Source organism: Drosophila rhopaloa, unplaced genomic scaffold (genome assembly GCF_018152115.1).
Source record: "Drosophila rhopaloa isolate 14029-0021.01 unplaced genomic scaffold, ASM1815211v1 contig_3, whole genome shotgun sequence".
NCBI lineage: Eukaryota > Metazoa > Arthropoda > Insecta > Diptera > Drosophilidae > Drosophila > Drosophila rhopaloa.
In genome coordinates, this window is record NW_025335123.1 from 1,104,262 (window position 1) to 1,128,952 (window position 24,691).

General features: G+C 41.4%; 2 protein-coding genes across 3 annotated transcripts; one reads left to right on the forward strand and one right to left on the reverse strand.

Moving 5' to 3' along the window:
• Window positions 1–9,527: 9,527 nt before the first annotated feature.
• On the forward strand, window positions 9,528–13,033 carry LOC108049314. The gene is made up of 5 exons (XM_017130456.2): window positions 9,528–10,574; window positions 10,631–11,329; window positions 11,518–11,906; window positions 12,266–12,500; window positions 12,571–13,033. The coding sequence occupies exons 1-5, from the start codon at window positions 9,624–9,626 to the stop codon at window positions 12,862–12,864; spliced, it is 2,568 nt and encodes an 855-aa protein (XP_016985945.2). The 5' UTR covers window positions 9,528–9,623; the 3' UTR covers window positions 12,865–13,033.
• On the reverse strand, window positions 12,924–24,313 carry LOC108049315 (ATP-binding cassette sub-family D member 3). 2 transcript variants are annotated; one of them, XM_017130458.2, is made up of 9 exons: window positions 24,021–24,313; window positions 23,647–23,831; window positions 15,908–16,020; window positions 15,637–15,827; window positions 15,468–15,565; window positions 14,670–15,133; window positions 14,184–14,613; window positions 13,951–14,125; window positions 12,924–13,881 (listed from the first exon to the last, which is right to left on the reverse strand). In XM_017130458.2, the coding sequence occupies exons 2-9, from the start codon at window positions 23,757–23,759 to the stop codon at window positions 13,468–13,470; spliced, it is 1,998 nt and encodes a 665-aa protein (XP_016985947.2). In that variant the 5' UTR covers window positions 23,760–23,831; window positions 24,021–24,313; the 3' UTR covers window positions 12,924–13,467. The 2 variants fall into 2 exon arrangements, with proteins under 2 accessions (XP_016985947.2, XP_016985946.2); XM_017130457.2 differs by having other exon boundaries at window positions 23,647–24,313.
• Between the last annotated feature and the right edge of the window lie 378 nt (window positions 24,314–24,691).

The following is a 24,691-nucleotide window of genomic DNA, read 5'->3' on the forward strand; positions in this document are numbered from 1 at the left end:
TCGCTCAATATTAACTATTTTGAATGGCGCTTTGAATTAATAATTGCACAAAGCAAAGTTTGATATTTTGTTTAACTTACTGCTTTAATATCGAAAATCAACATTTGCTGGTTTAGTTTGTTATAAGAGAACTCTTAATTTCTGTTTTATATTGGTTTTCCCGCCTCGCGTTTCCTTAGCATCCCATGTTGATAAAAGAGTTTAAAGTTTCAATTAAACTAGCAAGGCAATTGTTTTTGAGAAAAGACAGTTCTCGCTTTTTGATTGATAAAAACGATTGATTTTTCAGAGTGTACCTGCATCTACACGTACTTCAAACGCAGCAGGTACAGGAACGATTACAGGGGATGGGAAAGCAAAAGGCTGGAGCGGAATCACGCAGACCGTGTCCAACTAAAAGGCGCCGTGCATATTTGGAATGACGCCATCGCCGAACCGGGGAAATCAACAGGTAGTGGCGACGGCCCGACGTCCGAGGTTTCCTGTGCTCGGAAAAACTCGGATAACGAGAACGAGAAGGAGAACGAGAAGGAGAACGGGAAGGAGAACCCAGGAACGAGGACCAAGCGGTGAGAATTGATAAACGAAGAGCGAAGACAATGGACAACACGAAAAGTGGGCACTTGCACTGGTGCAGTTGATGGTCGTAATGGCCCTGGTGGAGGGCAATCAGGTGAGCTGGTCAGGAACAACGTTCATGCGTGGCCAATCCTCGAAGTTAGGCATTTCTGTTCGGAAGAAGAAGAAGACTATTGAAGACTATTCAGACGCAAGGCCTGCAACTATTCTAATACTTACTTTTTAGCTTTTAACATTTTAAAACAGAAATTTTACTTTTCAATATACAGCAGGTTTTGTCCCTGCTAACAGGGAAATATATTTATTAATATCTAAAAATCGGAACAAGTTTAAGGAAGAAACTATTTTTGGTATGATAATATTTATGTCAGATTTGACAAAAATCAGCGCCTAGGAAAGACAGTTATCCGTGATATAAATCATATTTATAAGATACTACCTTATGATTAGGCAGCATTATGACTTTGAATAGGCTTAAGTATAATATTGATCAACTTTTAAAATTGTTGTTCCTGTTTAAATTTTCAGAATTTCAATCTAACCATGATTTATACCTCCGCATAAACGCCTTACACTGGAAGTAACAGCTCAAGGACGATGAAAGAGTGATTTTCTTTTACCTATTCTTCGGTGCTCTTCGGTGCCTGTCATATCGCCGTAATTTATCGTTGCATGCCAAGTTATTCGGGACTCAATGTGGAAAGAAGAATCACGGATAGTCAGGAGATTTCGTTACACCACCTTACTCAAAGGAACGCCCTCTTGCACCCGAAGAAAAACGACAATGTAAACCTAAATACGATTTTATTTAAAAATACTTTTTAATGAATTCTAAAAAAAATTGGTCAAGTTCTATATTAATCCCTTTTGATTTAGACTATTTGATTTACAATTGATTCAATAGAACAAAACAAAAGTAAACTAAGAAAATACAATTCTTAATAAACTTCAAAAAAATGCATCCCAAAATATTTTTGAAAAAAATATAATATTTCGTTTTGAACAAGCATTTGGTTTATATATTTGTTCACTGTGTGTGCACCTAATATCAATTCTTAATATACTTCAAAAAAATGCATCCCAAAATATTTTTGAAAAAAATATAATATTTCGTTTTGAAAAAGCATTTGGTTTATATATTTGTTCACTGTGTGTGCACCTAATCCAGGGGAAAATCAAGAAACATAATGGCATTTCGGGTAAAGCCTGTACAACGGAGCCTGAAAATCGATTCACATTCATGTCCGTCGTTCAGTGTCCGATTTCCATTGTCCAAATGATTTTCGGGCTTGTGTGCGAGTGTGTGGGTGTGTGCCAGTCTTTTGATTGAACAATCCGATTTGGTTGCATTCGCTGCAGTCCCGCTGGTAAAAGGGAAAATCGGGGAGTGGCAAATCACAAGGCCATCCAAGTTGAGGCGGGTCAGGGAGACGAGCGCAGATGCGCAGACGAGTGAAAGTGGGAAAGTCTGGGATGCAGGTCCATCGATCAGCAGAGTTTCCGTCCCCGTAAGTGTATGTTTTTGATTCGAAATAGGCAGCCAATACTAATCGTACAAATTACCCTGGGCTTGCACTTTTACTGACTTAATTTACCTATAAATCATATCCCCTTTTTTTTATGAGACAATTTATAAAAAATCGTTGATAATACTTAATTTGTTTTGCTAAAATTCGTACCATTTTTAAGGTATCTCGGATAACTAATGATTTGACAAAGTTTTCCTCATCCCTTTGAAACCCTTTTTCAAATTGAACTCCAGCCAAGGCTTGCTCCGGGAAAAATTGGAAATCGTTTAAAGCACTTTGAGCTGTTATCTGCGATTTAAAGGAGCTTAGACTTACGCCAGGGACACTCGCACTCGAAGGCAAACACTGCAGATGGTGGGGCAAACAACGGATGAGCTGTTTTCCTTTTATCGAGATAATGGTGGGGACTACTTAGAAGTCCTGTTTCCATACTGGCAATTATTTTATTTTTATTTTTATTTATTTAGTGTACAAGAACACTTCTTTAAATTTTATAAAACTGTTGTTTTTTAAAAAATATTAGTGGAGGAATATAAATAAGTAAAAGGTATTTACATTGAAATGTGTGGGTAGTGATGATTTTTGACTTGAGTGATTTGTTTCTCGGCTGGCAATTAATTTCGGACTTAGGAAATTAAAATATTACAAAGTAAATAGTAAGAAGAAACCAACTTTTGAAACACAATGTAAGTTTTTCAAGCGTTTCTAAACTTTAGGGTTAAGTAAAGGAGGCAAAGTTGAATCTATCTGTTGGCAGCAAGGAAGACGAGACCTTGAACGCTGAAAGCCCCCAGGACCCAGCCATCCATCCCATCCATCCCATCCACCCACTCCACCCACTACACCCCCTCCACAACCACCGCCGACCCCTTGGTCAGAGCCCGATGCTTCCGCTTTGAATAAAACGCATTTTTCAAAAGCGCCAGTGTGTGTGTGCATGAATAATGTAAATATATACAAGGACGGCCACATGCGCACGTAAGTGTGTGTGCTTATGTGCTGTCACTGTAGGCGTTTTTGGGCAGTTGGGCAAACACCACCCACCGTAGCCCCACGACCACCCCACCCCACCCCCACCCCCTCCAACTGGCTGAGCCAATATTGAAACTTTCCACTATACAACGCCAGCACATACACACAATTCAAATTTGCCATGTGTGTGGAAACAGGATTTAAGCACTGAGAAAAATTAAAATATGGTTTAAAATACTTTTACTGAAGTTACTGAAGATCGCCTTCAACTTCCAAAAAACTGATTTTAAATTTAGCGCTGAAAATATATTTTATTTAAATTTTAAAAATGTTCCATGTTTTCTTATTCCGAGTGTTTAAGTATTCACATTTTGCTTCTTATTTATCGAAATAAAAAAATATTCGAATGTTTAATTGTTTAATTATAATCAGTTTTTGTCACTTTGACTTTGAACATTATGGATGTTTCCTGTTTCGTAAGATATCTGTTTTAATATAAAAATGTTATGTGTTTTAAAAAACAAAGTTTTACAAGAGTTTTTAGAAGTCTGTAAGCTTTTTGTTCGCTCAACAAAAATCTTTAATAATAGTATTTCTGAATGTGTCCGCTGATCAGATTTATGAATGTTGCATTGAATTTATCTTAACAGATTTGCATATGTTCTCTGTTTTTAGACATATATGTTTTTTTTGCTATCCTTTTTTATAAGAAAAGCTTTCTATAAACAGAACTCATTACATAATTTTATATTGAACAAAAACAGATTTTTGTACAGTCTTTCAAGAAAATAATTATATTTCTGGACGCATGAAATGCAATACATTTTTGTCCATAGCTTAAGGGCGCTTTTAATGATCGGTAATTATGAGATTCTCCATTTTACTTATTTATTCTATACATTTCAGCGGAGTCTAAGCACTGGAGTGAATCGAGCTCTTGAATACTGGACTTGCATCTCCTTAAATTCCGACTTTATCCTACTTTCAGTCGAGTAAGCCTTAAATTCCATTTCCCTGCCCCTTTTGGATATTTAATTTTGTTTAAACACACATACACATGGCACAAGAACACGGACACAACGCACACACGTGCGCAACATTTCAAATAGCGCATAAATTTTGAAAAGTCCATGCAAAATCAAAACGAATTTCCTTGCTGGACAGCATCCCTCTGTTTTTGAGGAGGGGGGTGGTGCTCCACTGCGGACCACATGTGCCTTGCCCACCCCCACCCTCACCTCCCCACTTCCATCCACAACCCCCTTCGCGTCGCAGAATTACGCATGCTTTCAGCTCTAGGCATTGTTGTTGATTGTACGGTGGGTGGACGGAGGGTGGGCGGTGGGTGGACGGTAGGCCGGGCCCTGGCCCAAATGTGCAGAAAGCATAAGCCTAAGCTTTTTTATCGCTTCGAAAATGAGACAGGCTGAAAAAACGTGAAAGTGGTCCAAGCACACTCAGAGGAACAAAGTTTCCAATTTTATATTGAAAGGAGAATACAAGGTTTGGTTTGATTACTCTTCAAATCAAGTAAACAAAATAATAATACGTTGGTTATATTATTTATTAGATAGGAAAATCGTCCTTGAATCAGACAATAATTTCGTCAATTCAGAAATTGCTTTCTAAAAAGAGAAAAAATGTTTATACAAAAATTTATCTCTGAAACTCAGAAATAAAAGTTTTCTTAAATCTTTAAATTTTTTTTTTTTAAATATAAATTGGTTTTTATGAATATAGAAAACCGTATTAAAATGGGAATACAATTTTTGTTTTTATTGTTTTGGGAAGCCCTATTCCCCATTGGGCGTAAGAAACAAGATCGCGAGAAGTGAGAAAGTACAATATAGAAACGGACAGAACAAGTTAAAATACATACAAAATTAAATACTAATACTTCGTGCTAAATAGGATAAAAAAAATGCTTTTAAGATTGGCAAAGAATCTATTACACAGTACTCTAAAAGTAAGACTTAAAGTATGTTATAGTTATAGTTCCTGGTAATTCTGTTGGGCACATAGAAGTTTAGGCGACCCAGTAACTCGGGACTCTTCACATCCCCGGTGATAAGTTTACGAATAAAAATAGTGCCAAGCATCGTTCTACGGTTTGATAAGGATGGTAGATTAATTAGAAGAAGTCAACTAGAATAAGAGGGTAAAATAGGGATTGCATTCCAGTTAAGGCCCCGTAGACCAAATAGTAAAAACTTATTTGCTATTACCTTACAAAATGCTATTACTTTACACGAGCGCTATTTAAATCCAATGGATTTTCACATCACCATGTTTAACAAGCACACTTCGGCAACCCGAAGTTTATATTCCTTGCAGTTATTACAAAACGACTACATTTCGATTTCTATGCCTCTATTACTAACGAGGACGGAAGCTTACTTCGGCAAAGCCCAAGTTTTAATACCCTTACAGACTTTACCAAAATTGGTAAAACTGAAAAAGTAGCGAAAGGAATAAGGTAAATAAACTAGATTTGCATCGTTTGATGTCAATTGCTTTTATACTGCAAAGATGTCATATAAAAATAGAAAAAAAGGTATACTTTCGCAGCCTTTAACAATTTTTCCTACGGAAGCTATAAGATATAGACGTCCGATCGGCAAGCGCTTTTACCCTAATGAAGATATGTGTAAATAAATAAGACTTGGAAAAATATATGTCAGTAGCTTACACACTGCGCGAAAAATTCTGAAAATCATCAAATTTGGACCGATTTAACCCTATCGTTCCTATGGGAGCTATAGGATATAGACGTCCGATCGTCACGCGCTTTTACCCTAATCAAGGTATGCATAAAAAAATTCGATTTGGAAAGATTCATGTCAATAGCTTACATACTGCGCGAAATATCCTAAAAATCATTCAATTTTAACGGATTTCACCCTATTGTTCCTATGGGAGCTATGGGATATAGACGTCCGATCGCCAAGCGCTTTTATCCTTATCAAGGTATGCATTAAAAAAATAAGATTTGGAAAGATTTATGTTAATAGCTTTGACACTGCGCGAAATATCTTCCATTCTTGCAAGTTATATCCGATTGTTCCTATGGGAGCTATAGGATATAGACATCCGATCGGGGTTTTCAAACTTGATATGCGTACACATGTTTTAGGACGAGTGTGAAAGTTTCAGATCGCTAGCTTTTAAACTGAGCTCGCAAACGGTATTAAAAACAGACGGACAGACGGACATGGCTTTATCGAATCCCCTATTGATCCTAATTAAGAATATATATACTTTATGGGGTCGGAAACGTCTCCTTCACTGCGTTACAAACTTCTGACCAAAATTATAATACCCTCTGCAAGGGTATAAAAACAATGAAGCTATGTCGATTTTGCGCTGCATTTTGCTATCGTTTCTATGGCAGCAATATGATATTGTTGTCCGATTTTGACAAAACTAAAATCGTAATACTGATTTAGTAAATAATTACTAATTCTCAAAGAAACATTTTGTTACATAGAAAAACAGCTAAATAAATTTGTTTTTCTTTCTTTATTATACCCTTGCAGAGGGTATTATAATTTTGGTGAAAAGTGTGCAACGCAGTGAATGAGACATCTCCGACCCTATAAAGTATATATATTCTTGATCAGGATCTCGGCCTGAGTTGATATAAGCATGTCCGTCTGTCTGTCCCTCTGTCTGTTTCTACGCGAACTAGTCTCTCAGGTTTTAAGATACCGAATTAAAACTTTGCACACACCCTTCTTTCCTTTGCACGCAGTATATAAGTCGGAACGGCCGGGAACGGTCGACTATATCCTATAGCTGCCATATAACTGAACGATCGGAAATGCCATAACTTTGGTGTTTTTAAAGTTGGGATTTTTTATGGGTCTTATATTTGACCAATCAATTCGACCTACCAAATTTCATAAGGATCGGCCGACTATATCCTATAGCCGTCATTTAACTGATTGATTGGAAATGCCATAACTTTGGTGTTTGTAAAGTTAGGAAGTTGGGATTTTCTATGGGTTTTATTTTTGGCCAATCAATCCAAATTTCAAAAAGATCGGCCGACTATATCCTATAGCTGCCATATAACTGAACGATCGGAAATGCCATACTTTGGTGTTTTTAAAGTTAGGAAGTTGGGATTCTTTTTGAGTATTAAGAATGTATCATATGACTAATGCTAATTTACTGACTTCAGCAAAGCCTTCGATTCAGTGAACCATGAGTTACAAATCCACAAGCTTCTCCTCCTTGGATTCTCTCGTACATTCGTTCCTACCTTACAAACCGGACACAAAAGATCCAATTGTAACCTCTGGAGCACCACATGGTCCATTTCTATTTGGCCTATTTATTAATTGAGGAAGACTCAAAGTTCTGATGTATGCAGATTGTGTGATGGTTTCCACATGCAGTTCCAGCTTTACCTAAATAAACTTCAATCCTGGTCCCAAGTCAATAAGCTACTGCTTATAAATGTAAATCCATGTCATTTTTGATACAATCCAACTATTCATACATACTCCTGAAAACAGCGCTTGAACGCATTGACACTGTTCAAGATCTAAATTAAATATGCTTTAATCAACAAAGCTTTCATCAAACGCTGGACCAACGAATTTGATAATCCGTGCACTGCAAACTCTTTTTTGTTTCCCTAAACCATCTAAAAGTTGAGTACTGTTTAAGGTATTCAGAGCTTTATCAAGAATATTCCCAGAAGCAGGTTCCCCTGTTTGCGTTACGTGGCTTAATTCAGTGCAAAATCGGTAATTTTTTAAGAATTTTTATTGGCGTTACGGATAGTCTCAGCATGTGATAGGACAACATTTAAACAACATTTGTGAATTTTTTCATCCAAAAATATTAAAAATTGAGTGAGATACAAGCAATTTTCAGCGTCGCCTCGAAGAAAACACGTTTTGCGGTGTACACGATAACTGGTCACAGAATCATCTGAATTGAAAAAATCAAATTGCATTAGTTAAAGGACAAGGTTCCTCAGGTAACGCTGTTGAGTTTTTATTTTTTTTCAATTTTTTAAGGCACCTGAGGAGTTTAGTAGAGTACTGTGCAAAATCTCAAAACGATCCATCCGATAGATTTTGCAGGATCGTGTACACCGGACTTTGAAATGGCAACTTTTCAGGAGAGCGTTTTAAAGTTTGGGACACCCAGAAATTGAATATAAAACGCGCTTACTTACCTACGTTCAACTGCCCATAACTCGGATCGATCAAAAATTTTAACACATTATGTTGTGCATTCAGAAAAAAAATTTTTTAAAATGCAAAAAAAAAATTTTAAATTAAATACTTCCTTAAGCAGGGAGACAGGACGCCGACTACCTTCCCACAGAGATAGACTGTGCTTTTTGGTCCGGCCAACCTTAAATGACCGTCGGAACTGAACCAACTCATTACTGGCACCGTAGATTCATCCCATCTTATAACCTTCTTAAATTTGAATGTTCCTCCAGACCGTGTCGTTGATTTCTTCCATTAGCACTACAGGTGTGGAGGTCAAACTACTTCGTGTTGACCCAATCCGAGTTATCTGCCCTAATAATAATAATGCTGCTCCTAAAACGAGTAATACTAGCTTCATTGGCATAAAATTGATCTTACTATTACTTTTTTTCCCGGACTTTTACCTATATTTTCTTATCTCGCGTCTATCTTCTCGCGAATCGTGCCGTACGATACACGGCTGCGCCCCTCGGTCGGTTGGGCGGGTAAGTGGGCCGTGGGACTCCGCGCGAAAAAAAATATAAAATCACTCCGACATCCTTAAATATTTAACAAACTTATTTTTAATTACCTGTTTATATTTAAGTCTGTTGAGTTTTGCGTAGCTTTAAACAAATAAACAAAAATATTTAAAAATACATGTCTTATGATTTAAACACTTTTACTGAAACCCGCAATGTTTTGAAATTAGACGAACCGTTGGGGTACGGGCACACTTCGTTGTATCGATATACCTTTAAATATATATCGAAATTTCACAATGCGAAAAAAAAGGTTATTTTGATTTTACTACCAGTCAATTAAATATTTGTTAAATATTTTAAAAAAAGTGATTTTCCTATATATTCTGTCTTGATGTCTATCAATAAAACATTTTACAATCTAACGAATAAAAATAATTTTAAAATTGTAGGCGTTGCTAACGGTTTTTTCAAGAAATAAAAATAACTACTCCGAAAATCATAGTAATTGAGAATTTTAACAAAATTGGAAATATGTAATTTTTAATCAATTATGCTTTATTTTTAGAAGCCGAACAAAAATCTATCTTCCGTTCATATTATTTGAATAAAATAATAGTATTATTCTTATTTTTTAAATCGTCCGCCATGCAGTGTTGCCAGAATATCCACCGAGAATAATAGAACAGAGTGGTGCCACATTACAGACAACCCTAGGCCAATCGATTGCGCCAAGTGTTATCGATCCTACTAGCGGCAAGCAATCGGAAATTTTCGAAATTGTTTTCTGTTTGACGCCTGTGGTTTTTTTGAAGCGAATCCAAGTTTTACGAACGGATCGGAACCGAATGGCTACGCTACGAAACCACACATCGGCCGGCAACGGCAGCAACAACAACCACGGCCAGGACTCGCCACAGGCGCCGCAGGACGCGGGGGCCACGCTGGCCATCGGTTATGTGCGGGAGTTTAGGGCGCGGGCGGCCGCCTTCCAGGTGCAGCGGTCCGAGGAGTCGCTGGTCTACGTGCAGCGCAGCGTGGCGCTGCTGGGCACCAAGGTGCAGCCGCTGCACTTTGCCCCGTCGCCAGGAAACCTGGAGCTGGCCCGCTTTTACGTGGACCTGCACGCCCTGATGGGCGCCCTGGAGAACGAAGGCGCCGAGGACGACGTGCTGTGGGGCTGCGTGGCGCTGGTGCAGCACTGCAGCCGGAATCTGGAGGCGCGCCTTGCGATCGTCGAGAAATACTGCTTCGTGCCACTGCTGGGCGTGCTCATCCGGCGAACTCTGAAGCCGGAGCGGATGCACCGACTGCTGGTGCTGCTGCAGGACCTGACATACGGCATCCACATCGCCTGGGAGGAGCCCTACCTAGCGGGCCTGCTCGAGCACCTTGTGGAGATCGTGCACGGCTCGGGAGATGACTCTTGTACCACAACTGGTGGTTCCACAGCCCTCTCCGTGCTGGTGAACCTCTGCTACAAGAACTTCGCTGTGCTATTCCTCTTCCTGCGCAGCGTGAACATATCCGCCTTCTGCCGGCGCATCCAGAACTACGGCCTGCTGGCCTACAAGATGCTCATCATCCTCTCGGAGGACGTTTACGCTTTCGAGCTCCGCGAGCTGTACACCTTTCTGCGCACCGCCTTCGCCGGCATCGAGGACTGCCTGAAGCACTGGAACGTGGCCCAGATGCGACACATCGTCGACTTCCTGCTGGACTCGCAATGCCACGCCGGCCTCCACCGGGCGATGCTATCGCATACGCACTACTGCGAGGACGTGGAGAAGCTGCTGGACGTGAGTTTCCGTGATCTTTCAGCCGAGGGCATTTCTCACTGCTTTCCCCCTTTCAGCAAATCGACGCTCGCTGCGGCATGGACGACTCGCAGGAGGAGACACGCAAGCACCACCAGATTTGCCTGGACCTGGTCTTCCGCCTCGTCAGCTACATTTTGCAGCTCTCCGAGGACGGGAGCCTTGACGCCATCACGACGCGCCTGTACGAGATGGTCGGAGACTGGCTGGGCTCCGATCTGTGCGGCGTGGCGGCTATTGAGCTGCTCTGCACCCTCCTGCGCCTGGGCAAGCGGGCAGCGGTGGCCCAGCTCATCGCCCGCGATCCATCGCACGTGGTCAGCCTGGTGGTCAGCACGGAGCGACCGGAGACGAGGCCTGCTCAGGTGTTGGCCGTTTTACGCCTGCTGATCGCCCTGCTGCAGGAGCCCAAGACTGAGAAGCTGGTGCTGTCCAAGATTTCCGAGTCGTACTTCGACAAGATCCTGGCGGCTCCGCTCGCCCTAGTTCCCCAGTTCCTCAGCACACAGAGCTTGGCGCAAGCAGAGGTGGAGAAGGCCTGCTTCTGCCTGCTGCTGCTCGTCAACGTCGCCGGCATCGCTAAGAAGGCGTACTTGGACAAATGCTGCACTCTACTGGAGCAGCCCCAACTGCAGTACTGCCTGGCCCGCGGCATGGTGAGCAGGAGCGAACCTCTGGTGTCCGCGGTCCTCCAAATCGCACAGTTCGAGCACTTCCCCAAGAAAGCTGTGGCCAAGGTAAGTAACTATTCCTGACTCTTCCTTTCTCATTTTTCCAAGAAGGGTCCTATTTTAGTTAGAATCATTAGACTAGAAACCTCAATAGTTGCCCAATTATCTATTTGCAAACCCTGTGGTATCCAAACCTCCTAGATATTTTGGAATTCCTAAATATTAACATACTCTCCTTATACTACCTCCTATAGCATGTGGCTGGCTTTAGCGGTGGTCCAGGCGGATCAGGGACTTCAGCTGCTTACAGCGACCAAGCCGAGCAGTGGCGCAACCTCAGCTCGATCCTTAAGAGCCACCGCACCTTTACCGACAAAGAAATGGCGCAACGGGTAAACGCCCTTCTGGACAGCATCGGAGGCATTGTTCGTCGCAACGAGCTTGCATCGGCGCCAGTCTCCCAGGTGATCGAGCTATACAACCACCGCATCGACAGCCTCAACGGCGCCGTGTTGAGTCTGCAGCAGCGCCTGGAGCAGGCCGGCCAGCAGCTGACCAATAGTACACAGCTGGCCCACGTGCAGAGCACCGAGCTAGAACGCTTCCAGTCTACAAACTTCGAACTGCTCATCAGCCAGGAGCGGTAAGTGGAGTTAGTAGGGCTAGCAAGCGATCCAGACGTTTAAGTTAGATCCATGAATCTTTTATTTCACTGGGTACATCATTTCACAAATACTTATTGGAAGCATGATAATTCGGATAATAATTGTCTAAATCAAAAACTACTACAACACATTTCGCCAAAACAAGTATACATGTAGGATATAGCATTTTTGGATGTTCTGGGCAACATCTTGAAGGGAATGTAGATAACCACACAAATATTTTCCAAATTTAGATTCTTCAGACGATTTATTTAAACAATTCTTATATAGGCAGAGTCCTAAATCATTATGACGAAACTCTTGCAAGTTCTTTAGTTTGGATTCCATATTCTTTTAGGCTACAAACTCAGTGCAAGGATCTCAAACAGCAGACGGACAAACTGAAAAGCAACATGTCCAATCTACTGAAGCAGCTGTCCGAGAACTCCGAACACTTGCAGGCCAGCGAACGGCGATTAAACGTGAAAAAGTCGGAGATTGCCGGCCTGCAAAAGGACTGCGAGGAGCTGCGAACGAACCTTATCGCCAAAAGCGAGGAGCTCACCAAGCTGGAGGCTCACAACAAAGAAAACGTAAGAGCCCGAGTATTAAATCCACTAAGTGTTCCATGCATCAATCCCCTCTCTCTCACTCTCCTTGCAGATATCTCGCATCGACAAACTAAAGAAGTCAATGGTGGCCTACGAGCAGGATATGAAGGAGAAGCTGCGTACCATAGAGGAGCGCGAACGAGAGCTGACCAAGACGCACAAGGCCCTGGAGGAGCAGCGGGATGCACGCAAGAAGTCCGAGGACCTGGTTTCCGTGCTGGAGACGCAGCTCCAGGAGCGGAAGGATCAGATCGAGCACCTCGAGATGGAGCAAAAGGAGACGGAAGACTTGCGCAAGACCATCATGAGTCTGATGGAGAGCAAAAAGCCAAAACGGAAGGCCTGAGACTCATTTTTAAATAAGTTTAAGCTAGTAATCTAAATTCTCCACCGGCATTAAATACATTTTTTTTATATTTATATACATTTATTGCGTCTTGCAGTGCAATCCATTGTTGCGGTGCAAGGTTCCATTCCAATTCCAATTCAACCAAAAATACAAAATAATTGAATAAGCCAAGTGAAGTTTACAAATTACTATAAGTTGTCTATGCGTGATTTGGGAGTTGTGCGGTCTACAGGTATAGGTGTACTATTTACTAAAAGGTTTTCTAAACGCTTATACATCGTTTGCGGCCTTTCGCCGACTTCTTTACGCTTACATCGCTAACACCGGCTCAATTCTCAGTTACTCATCTAAAATCCCAGCGGAGGATATTATATTAAAAAGGAATAAAACGTGGAATTGCGTACAAAGGAAACAATCACAAACGAAACAAGAAAGGTTTTCCAAGTTGCAATATATACAGATCTCGGTATATACAGTGCATCATATGGAGGAGAAGGAGCCAGGGCGGGATGAGCTAGAGCTCGGGCGGAAATCTGGCCACGATGTTGCGCAGCTTCTGGTCCTGGGCACCGGGCTGAGGGAAGAAGGGGATTTGCGGACTTAGGAGCCGAAGTGCTCCTTTTCCTGGTCGATGGTCTCGAACTCATAGCTGCCCCGGCCGTCGAACTGCAGGTAGTAGTCGTGGTGCACCCACAGAGACTTGCGGTGCGAGACCGTGAAGAGCGTGATGCCCACCTCGCGGCAATAGCTATACATCTTGCCCTCCACGTCCACGGAGACGGCGCTGGTGCACTCATCCAGAATGGCGAACTGTGGCCGGTGGTAGAAGAGCCGGGCCATGGCGATGCGCTGCTTCTCGCCGCCGGACAGCACGTCGATCCAGTCCTCGATTGCGTCTAGGCCGTTCTCGCGCTGTTCCAAATAGGTCAGCTGCACGATGTCCAGGTAGTGCATGAGATCCTCGTCGCTCTGTCCCAGTCGGCGCATATCCTCGCGCGTGTGTGGATAAATGATCTGTTTAGGTAAAGAGTGTTATTAGGGGACATTACTGATGTACAACATTAAGCTTTATGCACTGCTCACCTGGTCGCGCAATGTTCCCAGTGTCATGTAGGGCCTCTGAGGTATGTAGAAGAGCTTGCCGCGCGAGGGCTTCGTGACCTTGCCGCCCCACGTAGGCCACAGCTCACCAAGGATGCGGAACAGAGAGGACTTGCCGCAGCCGTTGGGTCCGCAAACCAGGACGTTTGTGCCAGACCTGAAACCAGAGAGCTCAATGAGAAATCTAACTTCAGCCCCATCTGATTTACACTTACTTCACTTCAAAAGTAAGCTCCTGAAGCAGTACGTCGCCGTTGGGCGTTACCAGGGGAACCTGTTCGAAACGGATGATGTTGTCCTCGAAGCACATGATGCCCTTGTTCGGCCCAAAGTTGCTCGCCGCCGATCCACCGGCGTTTTGCGTGATGTTGTTGCCGTTGATCATGGTTCGTTCGTAGGTGCCCTTGTTGAGGTCGCCCAGCACCTTGATCAACTCTGTCATGCGGGCGGTGAAGCCGGCGAGGCGGGACATTTCGCGTCCAGCTAGCACCAGGCGACCGATGGCCTCTGCCAGCTTGACCAGCATGCGCCCGTAGGTGTAGTAGGCCTGCAAGCGCTGGCCACTGTGCTCGCCGGACAGCAGCGGGTGGTTTTCGGCGAAGAAGGGAATGGATACGGCGTAGAAGCCCACGATGGAGGCGAAATCTGTGGGTGACAGCTGTTAGGGTTAGGTGCACTGGGACAACATGGTGGTAGCGTACATTTTCCGATGATGTTGTCGATGATGCCCATGCTGACGCGGAACTCGAGGAACTTGCGCAGGTGCGAGCGCAGCTTGGAGTAGCTGGCCAGCAGCGTGAGCTTCTCACGCTTGTTGCCCTGGTAGAAGGCCACCTCCTCCGAGTTGGTGATCAGTCGGCTGTTCACATAGCGGAACTCGCCCTCCAGCTTCTGCTCCTCGACGGTCAGGCGGCCAGTGGGGCGGCGCAGACGCGTCAAGAAAACGCCAGCGAACAGCAGGTAGAGCATCAGGATCGAGGGCGTCTTGCCGCCCAAGTTCACTGTCAGACGGTACACGTAGATGAAGATGTCCAGCACGGGCTTGCTAATGTTAGAGTACAGGTCCGTTGCGCTCTCGCAGAACTTGTCGATGTCCGTTGTCAGCAGCTGATCGGCGTTGGCTATCCTGTTGTCCAGGTTGGACATTTTGTAGTAGGTGTAGCCACTAGAAGCAAGAAGAGCATGTAAGTTACATTGAACTGGATACATCAAGCTTTGTTCAACCTAAGGGGTTTCGCTAAAACAAAATTTCTTTCTTTTTGTGCACGCAGATCAAGTTTGAAATCAAGTTTTAAATATTCACCAAAGGTGTTTTTCGGGTCTGAGTAAAAATAATTCACGTTTAAAAATTAAAATTGTTTTTTATATAATTTATAGAAGTGATTGTTTTTGGCCTCTACAAGCCCATGTAACATCACAAGATGTATCTTTTTTTATCAATTGTAATTGTTAGACATGATATTAGTTCTGTCCTACCATAATCTTATTACGGTACTCACTTTAGGTACTGACTGTACAGGTGATGTGTGAGGTTAGTGCGGAACCTTAGCTTCAGCTCACCCAAACTCCACTTAAGGACGTTGGTCACAACAGAGATCTGTAAGAAACACAAATAGTAAGTTAGTAGTTGTTTCCATCACGCAAAGGGATTCATTTTATCTCTCTTACCGCTGGAAGAGCTGTCAGATATTTAAGCAACGCCGACTTGAACTTGGTGCGGTTCATGTGTATGATGGTGCTCTCCACCACAGTCGCGTTCTGGATCATCCAGATGTCGCTCACAGAGCGACCGATCAGTGCGGCGGCCACCAGGAACAGCAGGCCAGTCTCAATACTCCAGAAGCCCGGGATAAGAATGGCTATAAGGAAAAAAGAAGAGGAGGTTTTGAGCGCTCCGGCGTACCGCTGATCGACGCCGGCGTATCGCTGATTTACTTACGGAGAAGCTGGCGCAGCTGTTTAAAGAATACTGAGTTTACATGGGCCTTGGACGCTTTTTTCTCCTTCTTTTCGGCGATTGTGTACTGGATCTTGTCCTCATAACCGGGTTTTCTGAAATAGTGGAGAAATATAGTTTTAGGTTTCAAGATTTAACACAAGTTGCATTCAATTAGATACTCCTTTCAAAACATATTTATTCATAACAAGAAAGGAAAGCTAACTTCGGGCGGAGCCGAAGTTGATATACCCTTGCAGAATACTCTGTAAATTATATTCTCCAAAATTATTCATATGATGCATTCTTAATACTCATAAAAAATCCGAACTTCCTAGCTTTAACAACAACAAAGTTATGGCATTTCCAATCGTTCAGTTATATGGTAGCTATAGGATATAGTCCGCCGATTCTTATGAAATTTGGTAGGTCGGATTGATTGGCCAAATATAACACCCACAGAAAATCCCAAATTCCTAACTTTACAAACACCAAAGTTATGGCATTTCCGATCAATCAGTTATATGGCAGCTATAGGATATAGTCGGCCGATCCTTATGAAATTTGGTAGGTCGGATTGATTGGCCAAAAATAAAATCCATAGAAAATCCCAACTTCCTAACTTAACAAACACCAAAGTTATGGCATTTCCGATCAATCAGTTATATGGCAGCTATAGGATATAGTCGGCCGATCCTTATGAAATTTGGTGGGTCGGATTGATTGGCCAAATATAAAACCCATAGAAAATCCCAACTTTCTAACTTTACAAACACCAAAGTTATGGCATTTCCGATCAATCAGTTATATGGCAGCTATAGGATATAGTCGGCCGATCCTTATGAAATTTGGTAGGTCGGATTGATTGGCCAAATATAAAACCCATAGAAAATCCCAACTTTCTAACTTTACAAACACCAAAGTTATGGCATTTCCGATCAATCAGTTATATGGCAGCTATAGGATATAGTCGGCCGATCCTTATGAAATTTGGTAGGTCGGATTGATTGGCCAAATATAAAACCCATAGAAAATCCCAACTTCCTAACTTTACAAACACGAAAGTTATGGCATTTCCGATCAATCAGTTATATGGCAGCTATAGGATATAGTCGGCCGATCCCGGCCGTTCCGACTTATATACTGCGTGCAAAGGAAAGAAGGGTGTGTGCAAAGTTTCAATCCGATAGCTTTAAAACTGAGAGACTAGTTTGCGTAGAAACAGACAGACGGACAGACGGACAGACGGACATGGCTATATCAACTCAGGAGGTGATCCTGATCAAGAATATATATACTTTATAGGGTCGGAGATGTCTCCTTCACTGCGTTGCACACTTTTGACCAAAATTATAATACCCTCTGCAAGGGTATAAAAATGACTTTTGTACTTACAAATTAAAAAATGATATATAGCTAAATACTTATAAATAACCGCAGTTATTTTAGTACTTGAAAAAATGTTACAATCAAAAGATATACTTGTATTTGCTAACTAAAGATATCACTACTGTTTCCATAAATAAAGGCCAAAATGAATCTAGAAGCTGTAAAACTAGCAACCAATGATGTTTATATTGTTTGCATGAATTTATGACCAAGTTAACAAATTTAAATACTACCCAACGTTAATTCATTACACTGATCGACAGAAAGTCTATGATTAGAAAATTAATTATTCCGAAATGTATTGCCAAATCGAGACAAAAAACTTTCAAACGTTCAACTTCAATGTTCAACTCGAAAATTCCATGTGGGACCTCTTGCCTATTGATTTAAATGCATTTTAAATGCAATTTGATCATTTTTGTCACTTTTCCAACGTAGCTTGATATTTATAAAGTTGAGCGTGTATCTCGGTTTTTACATTTTTAATTGTTCCTTGTTAAACCTAGGGTTACACTATACTTTAAAAAAATGTGGCAAAAATTAACTTTGTACTTCTAATTAGTTAACGAGGACAGAGGTCACACATTGCATTTTCTTATTATATATTGAAGATTAAAGTTTAAAGAATAATTTTATTTCAATTACAGATCTGTTGTTTTGTTGTAAGTAAGCCTTAAAAGGACGCTAAGTGAAAAATGTAATACTTTGACCTCGATTTTCTCAAAACAGGGTCGGAAGGAAAGTTTTTCTCAAATCGGTAATATACAGGCAAAAATACAATATCTAGACTATCTGCGTTATGAATGAAACAAGTTAGAAAAATTACATGGCAAATTTAAATATCAACCTTTGGTTTTTACTAGAAAATCGGTTTTATTGCTTTTGCTAATGACGATTGAGCTAAGCGTTTAAACTCTCTTAGTTGCATTGAATATGTGTGATTTAAGATAATAATTAAGTCGTTGAAATGAACAGTAATGTGCACAGGATGTCATTAAGTAAAAATAAAACTGCTCGATCATTTTTACCGACCAGTGACAGCCATATAATGTAGAAAGTTATGCTCAGTGGAGACTATTCAATGTTAACTTTCGTTAAAATAAACAAGGTTTACCTATAAAATTTAATTCTTTCGGTAAACAAATAATTTATAAATTAGTTTTCGTTCTTTTTTTACCAGAAAATTTTTATTACACTTTATTTTTATAATCCAACCTATCATAAAGGTACTGCTACGAGCAAAATATTTATTTATACGATTTTCTTGCACACATGAGAACTTAAAAAAAAATACTTAAATAAATGTTAAAATAAGCATGTTTTGTATCTTCAATAAACCTTTATATGTTGGTTAATTACAGTGACCACAACAGCTTGCAACGCCTAATAAGTTCTTGAAATGTTCAGCCAGACTAGCCATTGGACTATCCACATATATCAACAATTTGGTCGAATTGTCATGACGTCGATTTATAATTATAGAACTACATCTTAAAGCTGTCATATCGTTACTCGTTTTTTGTAGATTGCACTAAAGCCGATTATTAAGATCAGTTTAAAATCATTATTTTGTTGTTAAGAAAATAAGTCAAATGGCTCGTTTTTTTGGACCTTCTCCATAATATAGGCAGTATTTGATATTCATAAAGAATATGTTAAACCATATTCCGGTCGCCTATAATCAAACCCATTGCTTATTTTTTCATAATATAAATCAACCCAAAGTATTTTCCAAATAGTGGTAGCTTTTTAATATTGTGGAGATCTAATTCCCAATTAAGGTTCCGTGATGTACTCAGAAAATTCTTCGAGGATGTCATCACCATGGAGACGTGGTCCGGGTGAAAATCCACCAAAGCTCAAGCATCTTTTGACCCGTGCCCAATTATGAGCACCAACAGCGCTGACCTGCTCAACACGAACGCTTCAATCTAAACCCATCCTTTGTCACTACAAATGGTTATCCCACATTGGATCGCTTAATTGGGTGGGAAGTCCAGGGCGAAGTCCACTATTGGATGTGGATGATGCAGTGTGGGGTGGTATGTTAAGCCAAACAAAGTACAAAGCTCGTGCCTTGGCTATCTGCAGGCGAAAAGCAACGAGTCGTGATGACTTGGTTATTTCTTAGATATCGCTGCGTAGATCTTTGAATTATTCATGTACTATATATATATATATATATTTCTATCTATTCGTCCGTTTGTCTAGCTCTCGTGTGTGGTTTTCCTTTTTTTATTCATATATTAAACTTGTTTTCACCGTCTGGGCGTGGAACATGTGTTTGGGTCCATAGGTCACTCTAGTGGCTTCCCTTTCCCCGTGCCCACTCGAATCATCCAAAGCTCTCTTTCTCTAATCGCCGGCGATCGCCTAATGGGGGGCACATTGAACCGAAACACGAGAAGATCAGTTAGCGTCTGACTCAGATACAGATACGCGGATGTCGCTACGTATCCATTCCAGCCAAAGTTCGGTGGTTCTTTTGCAGCGATCGATCGGCAGCGCCGCTGGCGGCTCTTATCGAGCTGATAGCTGATAAACACTCGCCAAAATCAGATATGTAGGTAGACACACTCATCACCTGTCCGGCGGGCCCGTTTACCTGTAGCTGTTAGCTGTATCTGTGGCTATGACTGTTACCTGTTACCTGTTAGCTGAAGTCTACCGGCACGCACACCAGCTCAGATCTGAGAGAGAGGCCTTGGTAAGGTAACGTGGCAGCCGCTCGGCAAGTGCAAATGTCAGACCTCGGCCGAGAATCTGCATTAAAATAACGATCCCATTTCACGCACCGACTTGAGTTAAGGCGGGAATTATACAAATGGCGACTGCATCTACTTTTGGGGCCCTCCGATCACCAGGGCCAAGGTGCAGCAATTGAGCCTCACACAGCGAACATGCCGAACTGAGTGAATCTGGAACTATTGCGCAACCACTTTCGGGGCGAGAATGTGTCTGCCTACCTGCGGAAAACAGAGCAGGTCTTACACAAATTAACACATACTCCCCACTCCTCCCGCGCCGCCCGCCGGGCTGCCAAAGCGAAAACACAAGGAATGGAAAAACGAAACCAGAAGCCGCTTTAAGTGCTATGCGCCAGTCGCAAGTCATTAAAAGGTACGACTGTAATGTTTATGTTTTATACTCGGGTGTCATCATGCCATCCGTGGGTACGAGTGCGATCGAGTATGTTTCGCCACCCGAGTAAACTGCCCATCGGTTACGTGTTCGATTGCAAGGCAGGCTGCTGGATGTCAAAGTTGTTGGACTTTCAAACTGCCGAAAGATTTGCATAGGTGTTGTTGAACCTTTCGTGGAATTTTAAGAAGCTTTGCGGAGTTTGGGATACCCTTCGCTGGAGCCACTTTAAACCTTGTCGAATTCGAACCAGTCGAATGCATATCAAGTAAAAGCCATGATTAATAATAACAGTAATAATTACACTAACACATTTTTGGGGGTAAGTGCCTACTCTGATAAGTCGCGGGTGTCAACTTCGAAGGTCGTGTAAGGGCTTTTACTATTTGATTACTATAATAAAAAATTGCCTGATATGAATAAAATCGCGTTTTTACTAGTCATTTACCGATCATTCAGAGCTTTCAGACTTTCGTATCTACTCCTTGAGTTTGAAATATAAAACCTTCAACGATAAAAAATAATATATTTTTTAAACTGACAGAAGCATTCGGACGAATATGTCCATATTGGACCGCCTTGTAAGTCTGATTGGGTCATATTTGAAGCATTAAAGATGGTAAGCTCTTAATGGTATTCTTTAACGTAGGTTGAAAAATCCATCCGTTTTCTCAGTTTAAAACCTACTTCGTCTACAACGAAGGCGAGTAAACGGCGCCATTTCTATCACTTAATTTTAAATTTGTGAAAACCCAATTGGGGCCATAACTTTAAAGGGGAGTATGACTAATTTACTTATTTAATTGAAAATATATCCACCAATCAAACTAATCTGTTTAAAGCCTTAATAAATTTTAAAACTGCAAATAGAAACTTCCCAACTATTACTTTTTTTGGTTTGACGTGGAACTGATCTCTTGAGTGTCCAATCACTACCACAATTGACTGATGTGAGTCACTCCATCCGCAGTAGGGTACTCGAATTTGGAATTGCGCATACATTTGCCGGCTATCCACACTTCGCCAACAACGAAACAACAACCGCCGACAGCCCATTAAAAATCTTTCAATTCGATTGCTTACCAAAGTGCAGCCCATACATAAATACAAACTGGCGTGCAGAAGGTGCGGAAAGAGCCGGCTTTCAAGTCGGTTCCTGATATCGGAATAATAGCTGCAATTATCAAGTTGTACATGTACCCACGGCAATGCGGCAATGCACTCCACTCGTCCACCGCAATCTCTCTAATTAATTGGAGCTGTCATGCAAATATTCCAACCCCTCCAACCCCTTTATTCAATTAGATCGAATGGACGGATAGGTTGAGTGGGCGGAGATTTCCGGGCCAAACCCTGAACATCAAATATAGCCCAATATCGGGAGCGTTAACAACAGCATAATCGGCACGAGGTCCGATAACGTGGGCCAATTTGAGTATTGTAGACTGGCGTGATACCGATTAGATTAGCGCAGGAGACCAAGTCCATCCAAACACCTGAACGTGGCCCTTGGCTGGAACCGTAAGTGGTTGATTGGGAAATCCTTGAACAACATGCATCCGAGTGTTAACGTCCACTTTCGTCATAATTCGCAGCCGGAGAGGGGTGCTCTAAATTCGAGGAGTGTAGGAAATACTTCCCTAATCAGCCTAAAGCGATTGGCCTAAACCTAAGTGAAAAGCAGTTTTCGTTAAAAGGCTACTCGACTAGCAATATAATCGAATATTGAGGCCTTAAAATAGTTATCTGTCAGTAAACCATTAATTGGCGTTTTTCTAAAGAAACAATTGTATTAGAAATTATATGAAACCCTTAGAAGTATCTTGAATTTCTTTATGTACATTTGGCAGTCTCACCTGATCATGCTACGCGCTTTTGCGGCTACCAGAAGAAATGTTTTAATAAAATAGCTTTTAAGGGTCTGCGTTTTATATCATACAGCTGCCATGGGAACATTCGAATAATATATGCGTATTTGAAAAATAATAGTTTAATAGAATACTTTATTTTTGTAATAGCTGCAAGAGCTTATAACCTTCCGTTTGTCGAAGTTTACTTCCTTTCTAGTTTGTCGTATTCGACTGATTTTTAAGTAAAAAAATCTCTGAAAATATACAACATTACTATAGTCGGAGTGTATATGTTTATATTTAAAAACGACAAAGTTATAATTTTTATACCCTTGCAGAGGGTATTTCCGACCCTATAAAGTATATATTTTTGATCAGCATCACCAGGAGAGTCTATCTAGCCATGTCCCTCTGTCCGACTTTTTACATAGAAACGGATAAACAGACAGAAATGGCTTAATCGACTCGTCGGCTTTATGAGTCGTACATTTCTTCTTTACTACGTTGCAATCTTGTCACTGAAATTATAGTACCCCGCGAAAGGGTATTAAACCATAGAGTTGTTATTTCCGTGAGGAAATTTGGATTGGGCTGAATGTTTTAATAAATATTTGGAAAAGACAAATCGTTTTGAAATATAAATCTCTCGAATGGCTCTATGTGCAATGTTACCAAAATTTAAGTAAACCGAAGAGGATGACCTCGCTCTCCACTGTTTATTCATTGGATCTGGCCACTGCACAGTGTGATTGAAAACTAATTTCAAAGTGTTTCGAGATGTAAATAATGTGTGTCAATATAAATAATAAATGTTTGCACGTAAAATACAATAATAAAGCAACCTTTGTCTCTTTGGAATATATAAATTAAATGTATAAAATTACAGATTTTATTTATCTAATGGAGTCTAAAATAATATGTAAATAAAGTTATTTTTTTAACTGTTTTATATTTCGCTTTTGTTGCTTTTCCTTTCTTTTACAATATTGAATGTTAATTTATCTTCGAAATGCACCCTGCTGTAAAAAAAAACTTCCCAGCTTATAATTTTACATATGTTTGGTCCACTGTGCGATGGTCAGCGGATCAATTGAAACCGGAATACAATGAAGGGGAAGTGCATCCAGTGTGGAAGGAAAGCCAATCGTAAAACCAGTTTGAAATCCACCAGATGACCCACTACAACATCGTATGTTGCGCGAACACACATGGCCACATGTCGATTTTTGCGCTTTTCGAGAGTGTGCAAATAAATTAAATTCAATATCAAGGGAGTTTCGGTGGCCACGACCGAGACCTTCCCCAATGTTGGCGGGGCTCTAAGCACTCAATATACGGGGAAAACAAATGGGGCGTACTCACCTCTTCTTGTTGGACATTTTGCCGTAGGCGATTATCCAGAGGGCCGCCGTCATGCCCGCCACGCCGACGATGGCGCTCTGGTTGTTGGCCAACTTGCTTAAAGCCGGGGCCATTATTCCGCTTGCGATTTGGCAACGGTTCTCGTTCGGATTCGGGAGCTGGGAATTCGGAAATCCGGGTGCGCACTTGTAGGGGAGCGGATTTGAATAAGAGTGTTGGGGACGACACCGCACGTGGACACAGCGAAAAAATTATAAAAAAAAAGTAAAAGATAGGGGGCATGCAAATAACACTATTGTTTACTGCACGAATATTTATAAATTAATTTGCTGTTCGATGACGACACACACACACACACGGCAGGATGTAAACACCTGGTTTTTTGAACAGCCCTGTCTTTGATTCGACTCGCTCGCTCTGGCTCTCTCTCTCTCTGCCACAGCCTGCCTGCTGCTTCCTCTTATTCCGCTGCTGCTTTGCTCCTTTTCTGGCCAAATGGGGTGGGCAAAGTGATTGTCACACACGGTGGGCGCTTTTATTTATTCAATTTTCGCCAAGCGCATTTCTTTGTTTGGTAATTACACTCTGCTCTCGGCTCAATCGAATCGAGAAATCGGACGAACTAAACGTGCGACGCGCAAAAGCCAGCGGGCAACTAACTGTTCGATCTGCGGCAGTGTTGGCTAAGTCGCAAAAGTGTGGGACAGCGACAGTGCTGCTAGAGCAGACATTTTCCCGTGTGATCTGGCTATTTCTTAGATTAAACACGTCAAATCTGATAAAAAATATCGCCTTTAAAATTAAAAAATTTTGATTATTTATTTATGAACTACATTAAAAAGGAATACTAATATATAATATTGGCTAAAATACATTATTGAAAACAAATATGCGAGAATTTTATTTAATTTTCTGACGTGTTACAAGTTTGGTTGTTTTTTGTCTTTATTCTGTGAAATATGGTCCTCACATAGTTGCTTAAAAGAGTTGTTGCAAATAAGTTTTTGCAATCCATTCACTCAGGCGGGTGCCTGTTGAAAAAAAC